This window comes from Hibiscus syriacus, unplaced genomic scaffold, assembly GCF_006381635.1.
Source record: "Hibiscus syriacus cultivar Baekdansim isolate YM2019G1 unplaced genomic scaffold, ASM638163v2 tig00110610_pilon, whole genome shotgun sequence".
NCBI classification, from domain to species: Eukaryota; Viridiplantae; Streptophyta; class Magnoliopsida; order Malvales; family Malvaceae; genus Hibiscus; species Hibiscus syriacus.
Window position 1 is genome coordinate 4,969,116 of NW_024062800.1, and position 22,482 is coordinate 4,991,597.

Here is a 22,482-nt window from a genome sequence, read left to right on the forward strand (position 1 = left end):
TTAGAACCGCTTTGCTTCTTTTTGTTGACTCATTCCCCCACTCCGACCAAAATCCACAAATCCATGCTCATCAACCAAAGAAATTCATTAAGTTAATATCCGGAAAAAGCACATTTGATTACATTAGGGGGTTTGTAATAATAAACAGAACAGGTCTCTTAAATAATTGGAGATCCTAATTCAATCCACAAGATCCATTTCAAGCCAGCAAATTCGAGTCTGATGGAAGAACTCTTTTCTACCTAGAATTGGCCAAGTACTTCAACGTTCACGGCGTTGGAGAGCTCGGTTTGTGAATCCGACTGTTGAGAAGGAAGAGAAGATGACGTAGAATAACATATCTAAAAATGGCGGCGATCCAACGGCGGACAACAGCGGATCAGAGAGAGAAAACTGAACGGTCTTTGGTTATTTCACGACAAACGGCGCCTCTTCTCACAAAACAGACCATGGATATCCGAGACGGGGAGGCCGAGACGGATCTTCGGGGGAAATCTGGTGGTCAACGACCACCGTTGATGGCGGTCGACGGCGAACGACACGATGGACGGCGAGTGGTAAGCTACCGACGATCACCGATTTTCTAGAGAGGACCTCTCTCTCTCAAATCTATTTTAATTGAAAAAATGAAGAAAAAAAAGTTGATATTTATATAAAACTTTAGGGGGAAATTGCACTTAGGTCCCCCTAAGTTTGGCTTGTTTTTGCAAAATGGTCACCTGAAGGGATCGTTTTTATAAATATATTTTTGGTTTTATTATTGTTTAGTCCCTATATATTAGGCATGTTTTACATTTTAGTCCCTGAATCCTTAAGTTTTATTTATTTTTTTAGCACTTTAGTTTTATTACTTTCAATTTAGTCACTAACATGTTATATTTTCTATTATATTTTCTGTAATTTTGGCATTTTACTTTCTGTTTCTTTTGTTTTAGTCACTAAGTTTGACTTTGTGTTGAGTTTGATTTTATTTCCAGTTTAATCCCCTATGTTTTGACTATAGTAAGTTTTGGTCTTGTAATTATTACATAATAGGGTCTGTAATTTATTTTTATTATGTTTTGATAGTAATGTAATATGATATTTGTATATTAGCCATGACTTGTTATATGTTTATTATTATACCTCTAAAATTTGTTGTTCTTGCTATTTAGTCCTTATTTAATATATATATGATTGAATTTTTTTATTTGTATTCTAATTCATCATGTTTGTAAATGATCACTTATGTCGCTAATATGTATGCATGAGTATATATGATGTTAATATTTAACCTTACATATTTATGTATATATTTGTTAATTATTATAAATACTTATTTATTAACTAAATTTTACTCGAATGTTTTCCAAGAACAACGATTTGTAGAATGGGCATGGAAAGCATCACTTGATCGAAGTGGTGTAATCTGATACGACATTCGAACAAAATGTGAACTTGAAATAAAATTGATTTTATTTTGCTAATTAATTTTTTTATTTTAAGTTGAACAATGCAATGCATGTTGCTAAATGGCGATTTATTTTATGCCAAAACATCGATTTTCCATTCATATTCGATTCACGTTTTTTAAATTAATGATGAGGAAATATTCTTTTACTGATAAGAAATAGACAATATAGCTTTCTTGACGGAGGATTGCTAATTTAGAGGTTTCTTTTCGAGTTAAAGAATTTTCGCAAACAATAAATAATTCGAAGCATCTCAATAAATATATTATATTTTAACTTTATATTCAATTCATAATTTCCACCATTTACAACAAAGTGTAAGCGACACAGTACCAATTTTGGGCGCTGTGGGGGTGCTAATCCTTCCCCACGCGTAACCGACTCCTGGACCCATTAAATTAGATTTTTGGTATACACAGACCAGCTTTTGTCTTAAAAACGATTTTTCCTTAAAATTATTTTAAAAGACGTTTTTAGGTATTCAGCTTACCTAACCTAAAGGTCGATGGTAACTCATTTTCCATTTTATTCAAATCAATTCCAAATCATCAATTTTTCAAAATTAAAGTCATAATTGTTTTTAAAGTAATATTTAATTGTTTTTCCAAAAAAATGGTTATGACAGCTTGGCGACTCTGCTGGGGATGTTTTCTAGAGAATCATATTGTAAGTCGCTTACACATTGTAGCTATGGTGGAAATTATGGGTTCGAGTCTATAGTTAGCATATGATCCATTTATTGAAATTTTTAATTTCTGTATTTTTATCGTACTAATGTTTTAATGTATTTTTCAGCTTTGTTAAGGTTTTTGTCAAGTTTTTTTGTTTTCCTTTTGAGTCAAAGGTTTGTATGCTCCTCCTCACACACATCATGTGCATTTGCATGACATAAGCTCTAGACCCGAGCTTCGATCCAAATTAGTTGGGGTGAATGCTTTACTCTCGTAAGAATTTATTCTTCATATTAGTTTTAGTAAGTAACCCATGGGATACGTACCTCAAACCTTCGTAGGGATTTATTCCTCGTATGGTATAAGGAAGTGAATCCCCACGAATTAAACTCGTTCAGTTTGAAACCTGTAATGGGTGAGGATAGAGGGTTTGGCAGCCCAAGGGGGCACCGACATTAAGGAAATTCGAGTATCCTTTTCTTATTAGAGTCGAAATAATGCATATAGTGAACCGTAGAACGGTCACCTAGGTATATACATACCAAACTTTTGTGCGTCAGTAGGTACCCATAATTAGGTGTACACAAAGGAGGAGCGTTTCTAAAACTTTACCTTTTTGCTTTAAGTTCGTAGAATATATTTGTTCTTTTCGAATGAAAGCATGTGAACTAGATATCATGCGGTTAGGATTGTTTTCTTGAAAATTAATCATTTTGGGTTGAAAACATGTCTGGTAGGATTGCTATCTATTGAAAGCATGTTCGGGTAGATATCATGACTGGTAGGTGTTATATTTACCTATAAATAGCATCTTTTAAATTCTATTGATTATCTTACTTATACTAACTTATTTCTTTTCTTTTGTTTGTGTCATTTTTCATCCTTCTTTGCATTGCATTGCATTGCATCGTCATGACATAATGAAAAAAATATTGATCCGCAAGGGGATACTTAAGTGAAAATTTTCTCAAGAAGAGATAAAAGTTTTCAATCAAGCAGTCGCATATACAGACATGCATTGAAGGCTAAAAGAAGTTCAGAGTACCAGAATGATACTTGCTCGAAGATCGCGCAACATTCGAGCTTAAAGAGATGATCCTTTGATCCAATAAGTAATCCAACAGTAGATTCTCATCTACGATTATTCCATTGCTAGTCATCAAGGAGCGACGCATTGACTTCAGCACCACCGGCCATTAACGGAGTCAGATTACAAAGCATTTGAGGGGCATCATTTTCAAGGATGAAGATCCGAGACAAAGTAGTGATCCACTTCAGACTCAACATCTAAGCGAAGGCATATCTGTTAAGTGGATTGTCTTGTAATGTGAAGGCTTTTATCTCTGTTGAAAATTGTTATACGATATTCATTGTTAGGATCAATATTTTTGCATCTTTACATTTTGCATCTGCATTTCATTCATTCAATCATTTTCTCATGCATCACTTATAAAAACATGGAATTAATTCATGGAGGATTCGATGAAGTGGTCTTGATCACGTGACGACATTCAGAATAGAAGAAATATTCGAACAATTAAAAGAAGAAGCTGAAGTCAGTACGGTGGAAGCTTGTTAAGCTGGTTGTAGGGTTGATCCTTCCGGATGATCTGAGAAAATAGTCCCATATCCTGAGGGCTACGATGTTGATCTCGTGTACAACTACCACATAGGAAGCTTCATACATTCCACTGAGAACTGTAAGGCACTGAAGTGCAAGATCCAGAACCTGATGGATTCAGGGGCATAGACAATCGAAGAATGATGGGGGAATTGCATCTACCACTTGCATTGAGAGCATTGTTTTGTTTGAACTTGTTTTTGTTATGTCTTTCATATTTGCTTAATCTTTTAATGATTGAACTTATGATACCTTCTAAGGTTGAATAATTAAACGAGTTTTAATCTTTAGTTATTCAAATATAAAATGAATTACGGATTCTCTTAATTCTTCAAGAATTATGGATTTTTGACATATGGAAAGATTAGACCTTTCTTATTATGTCTAAAACCAAAAATAAAACCTCCCGATTCTTTACCAGAATAATTCATGGTCGCTAACAATACCAAATTTTGACATTACATCTCTTTGAGACTTTGAAACATTGCCTTTATCTTTTTCGAGACACAAAAAATCATACCCTTACCATTCGTTGAGCCAATAAAGTCACACCATCGTCTTTTTAGACGCAAAACCGACATTTTCTAGCGATAAAACCTAAAAGCATTGAGTACAAGATGTTCACTTGAACATGAACCTTCCTACAAAAAGACACAACGTGGGGCATCTCACATCAATTATTGAGGATGAACCTGAGCAATTGAGACATGCTGAAAGCAAAAAACAGAAGAAAAAAAGGGATTAATTCAAAATAATTCTATCATGCATTGAGTACATTGTTTTCATGTGAGTAAAAATTAATTCTGAAAATCTATCCCCTTGGGGATACCTCTTCTGCAAGGACGTCTGTGTATGAAATGATGAACAAATTTCTTTCATTATCACAAAAGGAGATAATATATCCCTTGTGTCCCCTTTAAGCCTAAATTATGTTTTCTTCTGATTCAACCCTAACCAAGGATCACCCTCCACACTAGAGGGAAACGTGGAGGAAATATGTTCGCATGAGTGAAGACATCAATCCAGATAAGATACCGAAAGGTGAACCAAATAAAAAGAAGAAAAGAAAAGAGCAAAGAGAAGAAAGAAAACGAAAAAGCTAAGAAAAAAAAGTTAAGAAGCACATGCAAATAATCCCTCGAGTCAAATGACGCACCGAGCTTCAAACAATAAGATTGATCAAGCACAATCATTCTAGAATTAATTCACCAGAAGATCATAAAGGACACATACGACCAAATCCAAATTAAGAGAGACAAGATTGAAAGCATCAAAATGAATTGATCGTTGGTTCAATTACCTGCAAACACTTCTTTGGGCCTATTTATCCCTTTCTTTCGTAATTGTGAACCATGGCCTACATTACTTGCCTAAAAAGTCCCTTCTAATCATACATGGATTTCTAAACAGAAGAGACTATCTTTAAATTTTATCCCACTCATCATGATTAATATTTTATTTACAAAAAAAGTTTTCTAAAATCTTTAATGCATGATAGAGAATAAATAACAAAGGGTTCAAGACGTAAATTCTGAATAACGTCTTGAAACCAAAGGATAATTTGAGTTGAAAACCTAAAAAAACGGTTGGAATATAAAGATGGTGCAACTATTATATAGGAGGCGATCTCACAAATCCCTTGATAAGGCATCGCACAACCCGAATGAGATCATGAGAGCTGGGAGTCAGATAACACTTCCAATAGATGAGTATAGAAGATACTCCATCAGACTAATGAATATCAAAGAAATAAGAATTTTAAGCCTTTAACCAAAAATAACAACCTGATACATTTTATCCTCTCCTTACTTGACTATACCTCAAAGATAGCATTGATCTTGACACTTGTGAAATAGCTATAATTTATTGAAGGATTAAAAGTGTAATTAATTTTTTGATATCTAATGAACTCTTGTTTTATGATTTGTCACAATTGTGAAACCTACAAAGGGGTAATATTTTTCAAACTTTTGATTAAACACTTTTCAACATCCTTTTAATTGATATTTTTCATACTCTTGAAAATAAAAGAAGAAGAAAAACGTTTTTCAAACAAGACAATCTCTCTGGAGTGGATCTTGGTAATTAACATGTGGCTCTCAGACACAAAGTTCATGCTTAGAATCTGTGCTAAAGCAAGAAACATCGAATGTCGGGGCATCTTTGGAGATTCAACATCATGAAGTGAACGATCAGATCTTATGAAGGTCTTTCCTCCACATGCAGAAACAAGCAGACTATCGATCGCCTTTGAGATTGTTTCTCTCGAAACAGAGTGTCGTCTCGCTTGAGACAAGTTTTCTTAAAAACAAATTTTGTCTCGCTTGAGACAATTTCTCTCAAAATAAATTTCGTCTCACTTGAGATAGTTTTGCTTGAAACAAAAGCCTTTGAGTCGTTTCCCTTGAAACAAATTTTGTCTCTCTTGAGACAATATCTCTTGAGACAGTCTCTCTTGAGACGTCATCCCTAAAGATGGTTTATCATCCTCATCGCGTAGGAACCGTATCATCCCCCAACCAGACCTCCTTATCATGTAGGAGCTGTGTCAACCTTAGATAACCAGTCGTCCTCATCACGTAGGAACCGTGTTATCATCCCTAAAGATGGCATGCCTTCCTCATCACGTAGGAATAGTGTCATCCCCTGAGCAGACTTCCTCATCACGTAGGAGCCATGTCACCCCTAGATAACCAACCGTCCTCATCGCGTATGAACCGTGTCATCCACCGACTAGATCTCCTCATCACGTAGGAGTCGTGTTACCCTTAGACGACCAGAACTCTTCATCACGTATAAGCAGTGTCGTTCCCAACAACAAAAATATCCAATTTCAAAAACAAATAGAGATTCGGACAAAAACTTGTATTCTTTTCGTCTTTGCCCTATTCTTATTAACACAAGAATGTGCAAAGAAGAGCAGCTGTAGACACCCGTTTTTGTCCGGTTCTCATTTTATTATTATTATTATTATTATTATTATTATTATTATTATTATTAATTTACATTTTACATGTTTATAGGCCCTTAACTAGCCCAATTTCAAGCAAGCCCCAGCCAGCCCAGTTACAAGTCAATTTGGCCCAAACTCGGAGCCCAACAGACCCAACCCGGTTTAGTCCCATACCATCCCTGATGTTTCCAGTCACCATACCCGTACCATTGCCCTGTCATCAGTTGCTGCTACTGTATCCCGTGCCCATACCTCCACGCCAGCAGCAAGGTTGGCCTCTCATCTAGAGCATGGTACCATCAAACACATCAATAGAAATCAGCAAAGTTTTTTTGTTTTTAAGTTTTTAAGGGTATATAACCCAGGGAAAAAACAAAATGTAAAAACAAAAACAATTATCAGCAATAACAAAAAGTTGAAACCAATTTCTTTTAATTTTTTCCTTATTTCGAAACAAAGAAAAAAACAAGAGAGAAGAGATTTTTACCCATTCGATCAACGACGTTCACAGTGTTGGAAGGCTTAGTTTGTGAATTCAACCGTTGAGAAGGAAGAGAAGACGATGTATAATAACATATCTGAAAATGGTGGCGATCCAACGACGGACGACGGTAGATCAGAGATAGAAAAATCAAACGGTCTTTGGCTATTTCACGACAAACGGCACCTCTTCTCGCAAAACAGCCCCTGGATCCAAGACGGGGAGGCTGATATGGATCTTCGGGTTAAATTTGGTGGCTAACAGCCACCGTCAAAGGCGACGACGCGATGGTCGACGGGTGGTAAGTTATCGGCGATCACTGGTTTTCTAGAGAGAGTGGAGACCCTCTCTCTCTAAAATCTATTTTAAGAAAAAATGAAAAAAAAATTGATATTTATAGAAAACTTTAGGAGAAATTGCACTTAGGTCCCATAAGTTTGGCTTGTTTTGCAAAATGGTCAACTGAAGGGACCGTTTTTATAGTTTACCCATTTCTTATGCATGCCATATATTTTTGGTTTAATTGTTGTTTAGTCCCTATATGTTAGGCGTGTTTTATATTTTAGTCTCTGAATCCTTATGTTTTATTTATTTTATTTTTAGCACTTTAGTTTTATTATTTTCAATTTAATCACTAACATGTTATATTTTATGTTTTATTTTTTGTAATTTTGGCATTTTACTTTCTGTTTCTTTTGTTTTAGTCACTAAGTTTGACTTTGTGTTGACTTTGATTTTATTTCCAGTTTAATCCCTATGTTTTGACAATATTAAGTTTTGGTCTTGTAATTATTACATAATAGGGTATGTAATTTAATTTTATTTTGTTTTAATGCTCATGTTATATGGTGTTTGTATATTAGCCATGACTTGTTATATGTTTATTATTATACCTCTAAAATTTGTTGTTCTTGCTATTTAGTCCTTATTTAATATATATATATATGATTGGATTTTTTTATTTGTATTCTAATTCATCATGTTTGTAAATGATCACTTGTGTCCCTAATATGTATGCATGAGTATATCTGATGTTAATCTTTAACCTTACATATTTATGTATATATTTGTTAGTTATTATAAATACTTATTTATTAACTAAATTTTAATCGAATGTTTTCCAAGAACAACGATTTGTAGAATGGGTGTGGAAAGCATCACTTGATCGAAGTGGTGTAATTCGATACGACATTCAAACAAAATGTGAACTTCAAATAAAATTGATTTTATTTTGTTAATTAATTCTTTTTATTTTAAGTTGAACAATGCAATGCATGTTGCTAAATGACGATTTATTTTATGCCAAAACATCGATTTTCCATTTATATTCGATTCGCGTTTTTTAAATCATTGAGGAAATATTCTTTTACTGATAAGAAATAGACGATATAGTTTTTCCTACGGAGGATTGCTAATTTCGAGGTTTCTTTTCGAGTTAAAGAATTTCTCCAAACAATAAATGATTCGAAGCATCTCAATAAATAGATCATATTTTAACTTTATATTCAATTCATGATTTCCACCATTTACGACTAAGTGTAAGCGACACAATACCAATATTGGGCGTTGTGGGGTGCTAATTCTTCCTCGCGCGTAACCGACTCCCAAACCCATTAAATTAGATTGTTGGTATAATACCAGCTTTTGTCTTAAAAACGATTTTTCCTTAAAATTGTTTTAAAAGAAGTTTTTAGGTATTCGGCCTACCTAACTTAAAGGTCAATGACGACTCATTTTTCATTTTATTCAAATCAATTCCAAATCATCAATTTTTCAAAATTAAAGTCATAACCGTTTTTAAAATAATATTTAATTATTTTTCCAAAAAAATGGTTATGACAAAACATCACACGTCTTCCTTTTTTTTACACTTTTACCATACCCTACTGTAAATTCTACAAGTAAACAAGCCCTTATTCAGTTGTATTTCACATTCTATTCAAGATTTTACTAGTATAGTACCATTCCAATTATGAAGAAGATATCATATACCTGATATGTCTTTGGCCCCTTCTTAAGAAGATAGCCTACACTGTTTAAGTTATCCACAAATGTGTCAACATCAGGAACTTTTATGCCTATTCTATCTGCCAAACTGTAGATTTCCTGGAATAAAAATTTAAATGGATACCAGTGATTTCCTTTAAAGAGAATATAGTTACTTGGTAGACCAACTTTGAGAAGATTAAGTTTGTACAGATATGGAGAAGCAATCTTTCTGCTGCAACTCTGATTGCTTGTCCAGAGCACTTAGAAACCGCTTCGCTTCTTTTTGTTGACTCATTCCCCCACTCCGAAAATCCACAAATCCATGCTCATCAACATACTTATCGTACAGCAATTCTTTCATTATTTCAACTGCATCCTGCAAAATTAACATAACCCACATCAACATTTTTTTAATGATCTTAGTGAATTGGATTAAAACAAAACATTAATAACAGTAGTAAAATCAAATTATAAGCTAAATCCTCAAATTGATTATAGTACAAAGATGGAAATTATGATTTAATCGGTATGCAGATATAAACCTCCAAATCCTAATACCCATGTTGAACATATACTCATCTAACACTCTCAAGCAGGATAAAAGTTAAATCAATGTAAGTTATTCATTTAGACGATAATAGCCGAGTGGCCATTATCAAGTTATCCTCTCTACCTGCCTAACCTAGAAACCAAGGAAAACTAAGCCTCTTACCTTAGCATCTTGAGCTGTTGTTTCTTCCCTCAACTCCACTCGTGCTCGAGCTTGTGCCAGTCTCACCAGACTCTCCAATTGTCTCGCTGTTATAGGTGTACCATCACCAGATGTACTACGGTCTCTAAGTTGTAAGTAGAATTTTTGCAGGATTTCCGCAGCTGGTTTTGACATTCTGATTGCCATAAAAGCAAAGAGATAATGATAAAAGAACAAAAACTGCTAAGGCGGGCAAATGAATGTTGAAGGCGGAGATCTCTTCCAATCACCTGGGGAATACATAAGTTCCTACATAAGCAATATATTTCCGAATAAGTGCACCAGGCAATGGGACAAAATCAGCATCCTTTTTAGGGTCAAGTCTCAGCCTAGAAACTAAAGAACATTCTTTCACGCTCATACTTATTGTTTCAACGATTTTTGATGCTACATTTATAAAACAAAAAGCGTTTCTTGTTAGATTCTCTTTCTAAACTGGACGACTAGCATGCATAAGCAACACTTTTTTTCATAACGATGATAGAAAAAAAAGAAGAAAGAAACCTTTAGCTATACGTGGCTTTTTCACTGCTGGTGATCTTTCTCCATATCCGGCATGAAGCTGCAACATAGATACAAGGGTAAATGACATTTTTCTTTATAAAATCTTGGCTCAGGCTTATAAACCTATATACAATGTTGCTAATAAGCTATTTGTTGTTACGAGGTACAAAAGTTGAAGGATATATATATAAATTTACTCACAGGAATTCAACAATATAAAGGGTCCAGCCTAGATTACTTACCGACATTATGTGCTCCGAAAGTCGCTTGTCCAGCAGCTCATCAGGTTTATCAAGCAATATGAAAACCAAATCAAATCTAGAGAGCAAAGCTGCACTCATTTTCAAATTTTCATTGACTGTTTTCGCTCGGCTGCAGTTGGATATTGGTTTCATTAATTATCAACAGATAATACCAGTGAAATCACTTGAGAACAACAGCACAAAGTAAAACGAACAGAAAATGTACTAGTCTACAGAATAGACTGTACTAGTCTACAGAATAGACTATGTAAAGAAAGCTGACTCTTGATGAAGAATATAGCTGATAAGTAGATTTTGGCCATCCCAAGAAAAACTATCAGAGTGTAAAAATAAAGGGAAAACACAATAATAGAATTCACAAAGTATTACTTATAGTGACCACCAACAGGATTTGCTGCTGCTAAGATAGATGTTCTAGCAGATAAACTTGCTACCAGTCCAGCTTTTGCAACAGAAACGCACTGTTGTTCCATTGCTTCCAGTAAAGCCTGGTGCGATTGTGATGTAGGCAAAGCATGGATACTTAGAGGTAAAATGAAAAATAAAGTAGTCAAGAGGGACCTGATGTTCAGCAGACATTTTATCAAACTCATCTATGCAGCATAGTCCACCATCTGCAAGTATCATGGTTTTTGCAGCAAATGTGTTTGTTACAAGAATAAATATAAAATCTTATCTTTCCACTGTAAATCTGATGTAGATCAGTCCAATATTTGTCTGGTTCATAGGTGGAAAATACATTTGAATTGAGCTAGTGCATACCCATCAAACAACTAGGTTGATACATCGAAGAGAACAAAATAGCATGTATCAGCTTTCAAAGGAGAGAAAGAGTCAACTACCTGCCTCGAAAGCTTAGTCACTTGTTATAGTGTCCTTCACTACAGATACAGTTAGACCAGCATTGGTAGTTGCATTGCCACTAACATATATTCCGCGTGGGGAAACAGCAGCTGCTGCTGCTTGCAATAATTGACTCTTCCTCAGACCTGGATCGCCTGGTAAAATAGTAGTAATTGTTAAGAATCAACATATCGTGTTTATCTGCAGAAATTTAAAAGGATGATCCGGCTGATTACTGGATGATAATCTGACTATAAAAGAAGCAGATAAAAATAAGCATACCGACAACAATGACATGGATGTCTCCTCGGACTGGAACCTTATTCCGATCCATTGAATGTTTCCATACACCACCAAACAATGCAAAGTTATTCCAGCTGTTGATAAAGTCAATATATTCACATAAATACAAGATCACATAATTAATTGAGAAATATTTGACCATGTCTGTCCATGTGTCACACTAATTGTGATACTTGGTAGTTGGCATGGGGTATAAATAAAGCAAATTTACAGATACAATTATATACAATGGGTTGGTGGCATGGTAGTCTTTTAGTGGGGGGGATGCAGGTGCCACAAAATAACAACAGTACATAATGGATTAGCCAATTTTTTTACCATTTTAGATGACAACTTCGACTAAGTTCCCTCGTTCAAATTCAAGGTTTACCTTTAACATGCTCATGTCCATAGATGGATGGACATATGGATTGAAGTAGGGTTTCAAAAAAACGTTCCGCGACCATGATTTCGTCCGCGATATAGCGATTTTGCCGCCGTCCGAGTTACCCGTTGCATCTGCAATAGCGCCCGCGACGGCCGCAATCACGTTAAAACCGAAATAACCGAAAACGCGACAGCGACCGCAATTTGAAACCCTGGATTGAAGTATTTGGCGAAAGACATCTGAACCATGCTCTTCTCGAAACTTCACAATAAATTCCAAATCCATTGGAGAGAAAGAGAACAAATCTACTAGCTCTGTTGGCCTAGCATCACTGTTTGAATCTTCCAAATCTTCAGTCATAGATAGCAACTTGGAATTTTTCACAAAAACTGCTTCTATGTACAGATAGTAAAATCCTTGATTTCTGCCTTTGAATTTTCCTGAAAAGAATCAAAGTTTTTTTCCCAAACTATATTACTTGCGGAAAACTGGTAGGTGTAAGCAAGTCTATGATTCATTCCATCCCAATGTACTGATGTCCCTTTATGTTCTCAAATCACAATCTCAACATTCGTAAAATTCCAAGTTTATATACAATGGCAATAACTAGAAGGTACATTATTAGTATTGCCTCTTCCAATGAGATATTGTTTGTAAAGCTATTTCAAATTCCATGATAAACTAGTGATAGGGGAATTTATTTATGTACCTCCTCCAATATCCATGTAATTGTTGATAACTCTTATAATTCCAGTGACTGTTACCACATCTCCAGGGATGCACACATCAACAAGATCTTCGGTCAATTCACATTCTACTGTTCGAGGTACACGACCTTCTTCATGATCCTCGGACTTCAGTAGCTCCTGTAACCTGAAATTTGTGTAAACAATAAAGGTGAGAAGCCAGTTGTTTTTTTAATATAATGGACTGTTATTTAGATGTGCGGCTATACAATTGCGCATTAAGTTGTTTACCTTATCTTCTGAAAGTCTATTGCTTGAGCTGAGGATCGAATTTGTTTGAACGTTCTACTCTTGCAGCCATGTAAAGTACATGCCGATGGTGTTGAAAATTTTCCATCAGGATATAGACATTCATTTTCGTTAGACTTTATGATTTTTTGTTTTTATATTTATAATATATAGAATATATGATAATATATAATATATAGTTTTGTCAAACATATAATATATAGTTTTTGAAAATATATAGTATAGTTTTTAAAAAACATATTGTTATATAGTTTTGAAAACTTATAATATATAGTTTTGAAAACTTATAATATATAGTTTTTAAAAAACATATGTAATATATATATATTTGAAAACATACTATATGATTTTGAAAATATAATATATTATATAGTTTTTAAAATATATATATTAAGCTTATTATTATTCTTATTTATTTTCATTTTTATTTTTTTTCATTTTTATTTTTTTTCATTTTTAGGGTCCAAATTCAGTCTAGAAATGGGGCCCAACCGAAGCAAGCCTGACCCAGCAAGCCTGGTGGGAGGCCCAAGCCTGCCTGCCTGACCCAATAGGGGTTAGGGTTTCGCGTCAAACAAGGTTGTCGCATGGGGAGATCAAATAGCGTGCGTGGAGGCCACGCGCCGTATGGGTTCGAGAGATGGACGAAAATTTCGGCCCCTGAAACTGCAAAACCACAAATCAGAGCAAAATTCGAACTACAACGACATCCCGAGAGAATTGACACGCCCAAATATCGACGAAGTCGGGATTACAACACCCGATCCAAGGAACAACTCATTTCCTGAGGCTATAAAAGGCCATCGATGGAGCATTACAGGACAAGGAGACAACAGAGAAAACCACGGCAGAAATCAAGTAAATCGTAGCCACAAAAACAACCAAGTAACATTTGGCCAAGAGAAATCGAAAGCAATCACACAGCAAAAAAAAAACAAATACCATTTGAAATAGCATAAATAAATCCCAAGGAGGTGGGGCTAACGTCGATTTAGGCTCGGATAAGGCAATAATTGCTGGGAAAGCTCGCCGAAAAAGGTATAGCCGAAATGTTTTTTAGATCTACTCCGTTTGGGGCTTATTTCGGGTACTTGGGCTTAGGTTTTGTGTTCGGGGTGTGGAGATGAAGCTTTTGAGGTAGGCTTTTGGTTTTTCAGTCATCGGAACGACAGTCAAGGTGGCGGGTGGTCACCGGTGGCCGGCCGGCTTTTGGCCGGTTAAGGGAAAGGTTGAGAGGGTTTGAAAGAGGTTGGGAGAGTTTTTCTTTTTTTTTAAATGGGTTAAAATTATTCTTTTTTTGGGATTTTTGAACTATTTATAAGGAAGGTCTCATTGCAATTACCAAATAGTTAAATTATTTCCACAGTCCCTATACTTTTGATGCGTAATTCATTTTGGTCACCTGTTGTAAATTCACCCTTGAATTTTGAATTAATTCAATTTAATCCTTGCTTATATTTCTTATATTTAGCAATTTGACCCCCTAACTTCTTATTTTCTTCTTGCAACTTTTAATTAATTTCAATTTGATCCTTGATTTTTAATTCTTTTTAATTTGGTTCTTTTAATTTTTTTTATTTATTTTATTTTTATTTTATTATTTCACATTAGTTTGATTTATTTTTAGGTCAATTTCAAAAATTCTTCGAAGCTAAGTAATCCGGATTGAACTTTTAAATTTTAATTTAACTTTTAATTTTTGCAATTAAGATAACCGGAAAATTAAATTGGTACCGAAAGGGCAGTAAAGGGTATTAATCCTTCCTTGATTGTAATCGACTCCCGAGTTTGATTAATTTCTGGTAAAATACAGATCAGGTAAATGGTAAGGTAAGGTGTCCGGTCAGCCTAGTTTCAAATGATCGGTGGCGGCTCTAACACATTAAATTTAAGTTGGAACCTGATTCTAGGCCCACCCGAAGGACTGTTACGATAGCTCGGCGACTCTGCTGGGGACAGGTAAGATAGTCGGGTAAAAATTGATTTTCGATTGTCTTCTTAGGCAAAAGTTGTAAGTATGAATTATAATTTTTCTTTTCGATCCTTGTAATCTATCTTTGATTATTATTTTTCAAATAAATAGTTGTACTGATGTTTTTCAATGATTTCAGCTTTTTTTTCAAAAATCATTCATCTCAAGCTCTATTCCCGAGCTCCAAACCCTTTTTAAGTGGGGGTGAAAGCAACACCTTCGTGGGAATTTATTCCCGTATAGGCCTAGCAAGTAACCTTCGTGATTCATATACCTTATGTCTTCATGTGAATATATTCTTAGTACAGACATAAGGGAATGTATCATCTCGAGTTTAACTCAGTCCACATGAGCCTATGATGGGGCTTAGGATTGAGGGTCTGGCAGGCCTAAGGAGACACACCAGCAAGAATAACTCGGGTACCTCTTTTAGAACAAAAAATGGGATGCTGCAAGGAATTAGAGCCCACCCCAAAACTCTATTTCAAAGCCTAAGATGTTTTGATTTATTTCCTGTTTTATTTTCTGTTCAAAGCATGTGAATTAAAAATATATGTGATTATGATTTATTCAAGAAAATAACATGCGAGATAGAGATCATAGGAATAAAAGCATGTGGGGTGGGAATTTTTTATTTTATTACTATTTTGATTATTATTACTATTTTTACTAACTTGTTTCCTTTCATTTTTTTGTTTTATTTCCATCTTTATCATTTGCATCATTTAAAGAGGTGTTGATCTACAAAATTGTTCCTTTAAACCTGAATAGTTGGCATTAATGGACAAAGCGGTTACAAAGCAAGAGGTCAAGAATGCATAAGTACGACTATGGTCAGAAAAGACTCAAAAGGAAGAAGGGGACAGTCTGCAAGTGTCAGATCTGGCTGGCTACGCTTCCGTGAGCCTTAAACAGAATGATACATAAGAGTTGCGGAACATTTGGGACAGTTGGAAAAATGACAGAAAATAGAAGTTTTGCTAGTGATACGGTGATATCGCACACCTGCTCCACGTCAAGATAGACAAACCTTTAATTTGAGCCCTGGTGCAATTTTGGAATCCGGGGTATAGCTGCTTCACCTTCAACCAAGAAGACATGGTGCCCACAAATGAGGAGTATACTACTCTGTTACACTGTGAAGGAATTAGAGTAGATAGAGTATTCATCAAATATATCAAGAGTCAACCTTTTAAGAATGGGTTGGCAAAGGTTGTAGGGGTCGACGAAAAGTGGGTAACTGACCGAATTCAACAAAAAGGCAAATTGAAAGGAATTGCTTGGACTCACATCAAGCAATTAATGAAGAATCGTCCTGACGAATGGAAGGTGATTGATCTTTTTGCACTCGGTATTTATAGCTTGGTTAACTTTTAAAAAACTTTGGGATACATTAGGCAATTGTGGTGGAATTATTCGAACAATTGCCAAAGCGAGTGAATCCTGTACCAGCAATCCTAGTTGAAACTTTCCGCTCACTAAACCATTATAGAAGGACTGGTGGAAGAGATTTTATAGGATGCACACAACTACTCCAAGTTTGGATCAATAGTTATTTTTGGGAAACTGGTGGGATTTCTTACCGCCGGTTCAATACGACATATTCACCATTGGACGAACTCCTTACACAAAAATGGTGAGAAGGCATTCCAAAGGAAATGTGGGTGAAGATATTCATGCATCTCCAGGACAAAGACATTGTACGGAGAGCCCCTTGGCTAACTCATAGTGACATTCTATATCGGTGTGGAGATTCAGGTGTAGTAATGTTACTCGGGCTATGGGGAGGAGTTGGTTATTCTATGCTTTTAGCACTTCGGTAGTATGAGGAACGCCAGTTTGTCCTAGTTAGACACGAGATATCTGGATCCGAATTCACATATCATGAGGATAATTACAAGAGAAAGGTGAAAGATATAGTCGAGTCTTTGAAGAAGATTTTATGTATAGATGTTGTGGCTGCTAAAGACATGCTTACTCCAGACTATATGGAATGGAGGAAACTGAGAAAGAATGGCATTGTTCCCACACATATCATGAAGACACTCAGACCATTGAAGAGAATCTTAAACCAGTACCATTTGTGCTGGAGATAGAAAAGAAGGAATTTGAAGCTGAAAAAGAGGAACTGAAACAAAGACTAAGGGAGTTAGAAGCTGAAAAATTCCAACGGAAGCTAGATGTTGATACTAAAAAAGATCGAGCATAAAAATTAGAAAAAGAATAGAAGAAAATCTGTTTTGAGTTGGAAGATTTGAGAAAAGAGTATCAAAAGCATATCCAGTAAAATACAAGTCTAAAAAGATCTTTCGAGTATTGGAAAGACGAAGACGACAGCCTGAAAAGGAAATTTGAATGACAAGATGCCAAGTTAAAGACTTCCCAAAGATAGTTATCAGAAAGTCAACACCAGAACAAGCGGTTGAAGACCAATGTAATTGATTTGGAAAGATCCATTCAAAACCAGCAGGAACAGGATGGAAAAACTATAGTTGAATTGGAGGTCATCGTGGATAAGTTCAAGAAGTAGGCAAATGAGCTCCAAATAGTTCCTTTTGATGAAGGATTCCAATGGCATTTTCGTTGGGAACAATCTCAGAAAAGGGTTGAGGCTAGAGATGCAGTCATTCAAGACTTCTTAGAGCAGGTACAAAAAGTGACACGCCACTTGCATTGTTTGGCAAGAAAACCCGAGGTGGTTCGACAAGGTATTCAGCCAGTGACAGAAGAAGCAAGAAGACTTCTCAACTTATTAGATGTCGTTTGGGGTCTAGAAGATCTAGCTAGAATGTATCTTTGAATTTTTTGGTCTCTTAGAAGTAACATTTTTGTCCCAATAAAGACTATTTCTAATAGCAGACACGTTTTGGATCAATTCCTCAAAAATTTCATGCATCATGCATTTTTGCATATTTGTTTGCATTTTCATTTCTTTAAATTCAAATTAACTAAAAAATATCTCATCGAGAAAAGGAAAAAACACTGGACACACCTCATCAAGCATTGGACGCGCCTCATCCTCATAATACTCGTTCAACGAAGAAGAAGAATGAAGCTAAGATCTCTAAGCTTGAGGAAAAGATGCTAAAATTGCAAAAAGAGCTTGAGGAGAAAATAAGTCAGAATAATCAAAATTCCTTGGATTCTATCACTAGGAACCAAGAGTCACTGGTTGATCACATCGTTGCAAAGTTGTCTGGCCTAAATCAAATAAGTTCCCCTAGGGCAGGAGCATCCGAAGGGGTGATTGCACTACCCACTCTGCAGTTGGTTATCTCACCTAGAATCTTACCAGAACTTCAAGGGGACTCATCTTCTGCAAAAGCACAAGCTTCATCTGCTGCAAAAGAGCAAGCTTCGTCTGTTGCAAAAGCACATGCCTTTGTAACCAACCCCTAGAATAACTCGGATGATTTGGAAGATCAAATGAAGTCAGTTAGAGGAGATGATAGTTATTATGGAGTTGACACTCTGGAACTAAGTTTGGTCCCAGATTTGATTGTTCCTCCTAAGTTTAAAGTCCCAGATTTCGAGAAGTTCGATGGGAATAGTTGCCCCTCAGCTCACATTACCATGTTCTGTCGAAAAATGACAGAATATGTCGGGAATGACCAGCTCTTGATTTACTGCTTCTAGGAGAGTTTAGTAGGTTCAACCATCCGATGGTACAATTAGCTGAACCGTTAACATATCAGGACGTGGAAAGATCTCACCAAGTCGTTCTTGGACCAATACAAGCATGTAAATGACATGAGACCATATCGTATCATGCTACAAAGTATGGAGAAGAAGCATAATGATATTTTTAGGCAGTATGCATAACGATTGAGGGATTTAGCCACGCAAGTTCATCCACCTCTAGATGAGAAAGAAACAAGGAAGCTCTATATACACACTTTGAAGGCTCCCTTATATGGGCATTTAATTGCAATCACATCAAAGAACTTTTCTGATCTAGTTATGGTCGAAGAAATGGTGGAGACGACAATAAGACAAGGAAAGATAGAAGAAGGTGACTCAAGCAGAATACCTCCCATGAAGAAGAGAGAATGAGAGATCAACAACATCAACACTTTTAACACCAACAAAAGTGTTACGATCTCTAAATCAAAACCAACTGCATTTGTACCATCAGGTACTTCTATACAAGATTCAAGGGAACCAATGAGAGAAAGAGAAAATGAACATTTCTATCATATTCCCATGACGTATAAGGAGCTTTACTAGTAACTTTTTGATACACATGTGGCGTAACCATATCCAGTGGAACCTCTGAAGCCCTCATACCCTAAGTGGTACGATGAAAATGCCTATTGTGAATATCATGGTGGTGTCCCGGGGTAAGCTAATGAAAATTGCCTCGCATTCAAGAAAATTATTCAACATATGCGCAACAGAAACTAGATTCATTTCAACAACTCATAATCACCCAACGTAGTACAAAACCTTTTGCCTAACCACCAAGATTATGGGTTTAACACAATCATCTAGGAGAGAGGCAAGAGGATTAAGACAAGTGTTTCTGAGGTGAAATCTCATCTATCTTGGGTATAGAGGCAAATGGTAAGGGCAGGATTTCTCGCGCCATATTTTAGCATACTAAAACACAAGGGTGATAACCATTATTGTTATCACAATGAAGAAGGAAATGATGTACAAGAATGTTTCGAATTTAAAACTTTGATCCAGCTAATGAGGGACAAAAAAGAGATGGAATTCTATGAGGAAAATAAAGACACTCCAAAGGCCGATGTCTGTGCGATTAGAGATTCATCTGACAAAGGATACGTGTAACACCCCAACCCGTATCTGACCCAAATACGAGTTTTAGATGTCACATCGACCTTTCAAATAATTTATTTTTATAAAATAGAGGAAAAATTCAGACTTGATTTAAACATACTAAATAATTTACATACATCAAATCAAAGAGTTTACAAAAACTGATCAGAGTTTATATTATTTCATCATTTAGGTACATGCCAACGTTATATATTACAACAAAGAAACATACTGATAATTTCTTCTGATCTGATCTCCGATGATGTTATGTTGTCTCCTCTACCTATATTCTCTTTGATGCTTCTCGGATCTTACGTGTGAGTCACACGCTAAGTCACAAACTTAGTGAGACATGTAAACGAATAATATAAACTATAACTACTTAACGATACATATACATTTCCTATAACAAAATGCTTATATACACATATATCATCCTTATTATTACTAATACTCTTATCATTAATCTTTATAATCATATATTTTTATACTAGCATTATTAACCATCACATGACTCATTTAGCTGAACAATACACAAAATATTACATAATTCCTGTAATACATTTCATATCACAAAGCATATAACTCACATACAATGTATTTGTTTTATCTTTCTTTATTAGCCCATGTATACTTCTGAGAACTAAAGATATGTGAGTATATTGAGGTTATGCACATATGCTATCACCACAGCTCGTATAAATTCCCACTAGGGGCACATAGAATTTGTCCCGAATGACCACATAGAAATCTCTTTAAGAACCACATATATATTCCAAATGACCAAATATATGTCTCGAAGAACCGCATATATTTTCCAAAGGATTACATATATGTCCCAAAAGACCACGTAGAATCCTCGACTCTTGGCATGCCAACTATACTCCTAGCTCTCATATCACATAACATGGACATTATCATTTATGTCCTTTCACATGTTCATATAAGCACGTAGATCACTTACACGTAGAACATTTTCATATAATTCACATTCATATGTCACATGGCTTATATCTTGTTCTTATGTCTTCTCATAGACATATATTCACATATCTCTTGTCACGTGTCTTATATCTTATGATCATGTAATCATATAACTTATTATCACATAGATTATCTCATTTCTCACCTTAATTACATAAGTCAATGATATCAGTTCACATGGTTTATCATACATACATGCATTCACATAGATCATGTATAGAGATACACTCAACATCTAGATATATACATACATTCATGTACATATAAGCATCATAGTACTACCTAATTGTATTTGTGTACTCATGTAATCTAATATCGAAATTAGACTCATCGCAAGTCTTAATTCCATAAATAACTTATACATAATATCATGTACTCACCTTGGTCTCAATAGACAATACCAATCTCTTATCGTTCTCTTGGTAAATCTTACTCTAACGGCTTGTTCGGACTTGGCTTTCGATCGATATCTACACGAATACACAATCCAATAAATATCGGTACTCAAGCACAGTATCGATACCTCTATACTTGTAGTATCGATACCCTCTAGCGGTATCGATACATTTCCTTAATTCTGGAATTTCAACGCAAGAATAGTAATGATACCTCCACATTGGTATCGATACCCATGGTATCGATACTATCACTTCAGTATCGATACCCCATGAAGATTTATCCTATTTTTTCCTTATGGTATCGATACTGTTCATGCAGTATCGATACATAAACATAGTTATCACTTAATATTGCATTGTAGTATTGGTACTTACTCAACCAGTACTGATACTACTAACCCAGATTATATTTCTTTAACCCAAAAATTACCGCCACTTTACCTAAACTCCACTTATAGCACTCCCTTCATGTCATTAAACTCAACTACATATACTTAAACCATCTTAATCCTTCTTATGACAAGTCTTGAAATTAAGTATTTTATTAAACTTTCAACAAGTTCTAAACTAATTTATAATATCTTAGACTTCTTAATCCTTCTTATGACAAGTCAAATTTATCAACAAAACTCCAAAAACTACATCATATCAATAATTCACTTCTACACCCTTATTACAATTCCGTTTCTAATTCTCTCTTCTTGTTGTTTTAATCTTATATAAGCTTTCCTTAAGCTTATATAACACCCAAAGAACAAGAACCAACTTTAAAATTCAAGAAATAAATAGCTATAATTCAACTTACCTTTGAAATGAAGCAAATGGAAGAAGAAGAAGACAAGAGAAAATGGCTTCCAGATAACTCTCCCAAATCCCATGTGTTCATATCTTAATAAATGAGATAAAATATCCTTTAAGCTGAAAAGACCATAATACCCTTCATTTCTTCCATCTTTACTATTACCAAGAGATTCTCATCTAAGTCCTTGAACTTTTCTAATTTTTTTAAAATTAGACCCCAAGTTTTAAAACCTTACAATTTAGTCACTAACTTAGTTTTTGGGATGTTACAATACGACTCTAGTCACCCTTTGATAATCACACCCAAGGCGTGGATGGAAAGAAAGGCACTGATAAAAGTGGTGATTGTAGCA

At 35.2% G+C, this 22,482-nt stretch overlaps 2 protein-coding genes and 1 long non-coding RNA gene across 3 annotated transcripts; all 3 read right to left on the reverse strand.

The window, feature by feature from the left end:
• Positions 1-11,311, reverse strand: LOC120135677 (probable DNA helicase MCM8). Its single transcript, XM_039151910.1, has 8 exons — positions 11,246-11,311; positions 11,054-11,172; positions 10,664-10,793; positions 10,422-10,479; positions 10,148-10,304; positions 9,879-10,053; positions 9,477-9,542; positions 1-51 (listed from the first exon to the last, which is right to left on the reverse strand). The coding sequence occupies exons 1-8, from the start codon at positions 11,309-11,311 to the stop codon at positions 1-3; spliced, it is 822 nt and encodes a 273-aa protein (XP_039007841.1).
• A 328-nt stretch (positions 11,312-11,639) lies between these two features.
• Positions 11,640-12,240, reverse strand: LOC120135569. The gene is made up of 3 exons (XR_005517272.1): positions 12,201-12,240; positions 11,810-11,904; positions 11,640-11,682 (listed from the first exon to the last, which is right to left on the reverse strand). It is a non-coding gene; the product is annotated as an uncharacterized LOC120135569 (long non-coding RNA).
• A 13-nt stretch (positions 12,241-12,253) lies between these two features.
• Positions 12,254-16,264, reverse strand: LOC120135678 (probable DNA helicase MCM8). The gene is made up of 6 exons (XM_039151911.1): positions 16,195-16,264; positions 15,991-16,070; positions 13,175-13,308; positions 12,907-13,070; positions 12,408-12,637; positions 12,254-12,328 (listed from the first exon to the last, which is right to left on the reverse strand). The coding sequence occupies exons 1-6, from the start codon at positions 16,262-16,264 to the stop codon at positions 12,254-12,256; spliced, it is 753 nt and encodes a 250-aa protein (XP_039007842.1).
• Between the last annotated feature and the right edge of the window lie 6,218 nt (positions 16,265-22,482).

Excerpts from the sequence above, each read along its gene's own strand:
- LOC120135677 (XM_039151910.1), bottom strand. The coding sequence starts at position 11,311 with ATGATACTTGCAGATGGTGGACTATGCTGCATAGATGAGTTTGATAAA. Across the intron at positions 10,480-10,663 it reads TTTCGGAGCACATAATGTCG|CTTCATGCCGGATATGGAGA; the intron begins GTAAGTAATCTA and ends TCTATGTTGCAG. Across the intron at positions 52-9,476 it reads ATGAGCATGGATTTGTGGAT|TTTGGTCGGAGTGGGGGAAT; the intron begins TTTCGGAGTGGG and ends GGATTTGTGGAT.
- LOC120135678 (XM_039151911.1), bottom strand. The coding sequence starts at position 16,264 with ATGTCTTCTTGGTTGAAGGTGAAGCAGCTATACCCCGGATTCCAAAAT. Across the intron at positions 13,309-15,990 it reads AGTCTTTTCTGACCATAGTC|TCTAACGAAAATGAATGTCT; the intron begins GTACTTATGCAT and ends AAAATCATAAAG. Across the intron at positions 13,071-13,174 it reads ATAGACTTTCAGAAGATAAG|GTTACAGGAGCTACTGAAGT; the intron begins GTAAACAACTTA and ends CACAAATTTCAG.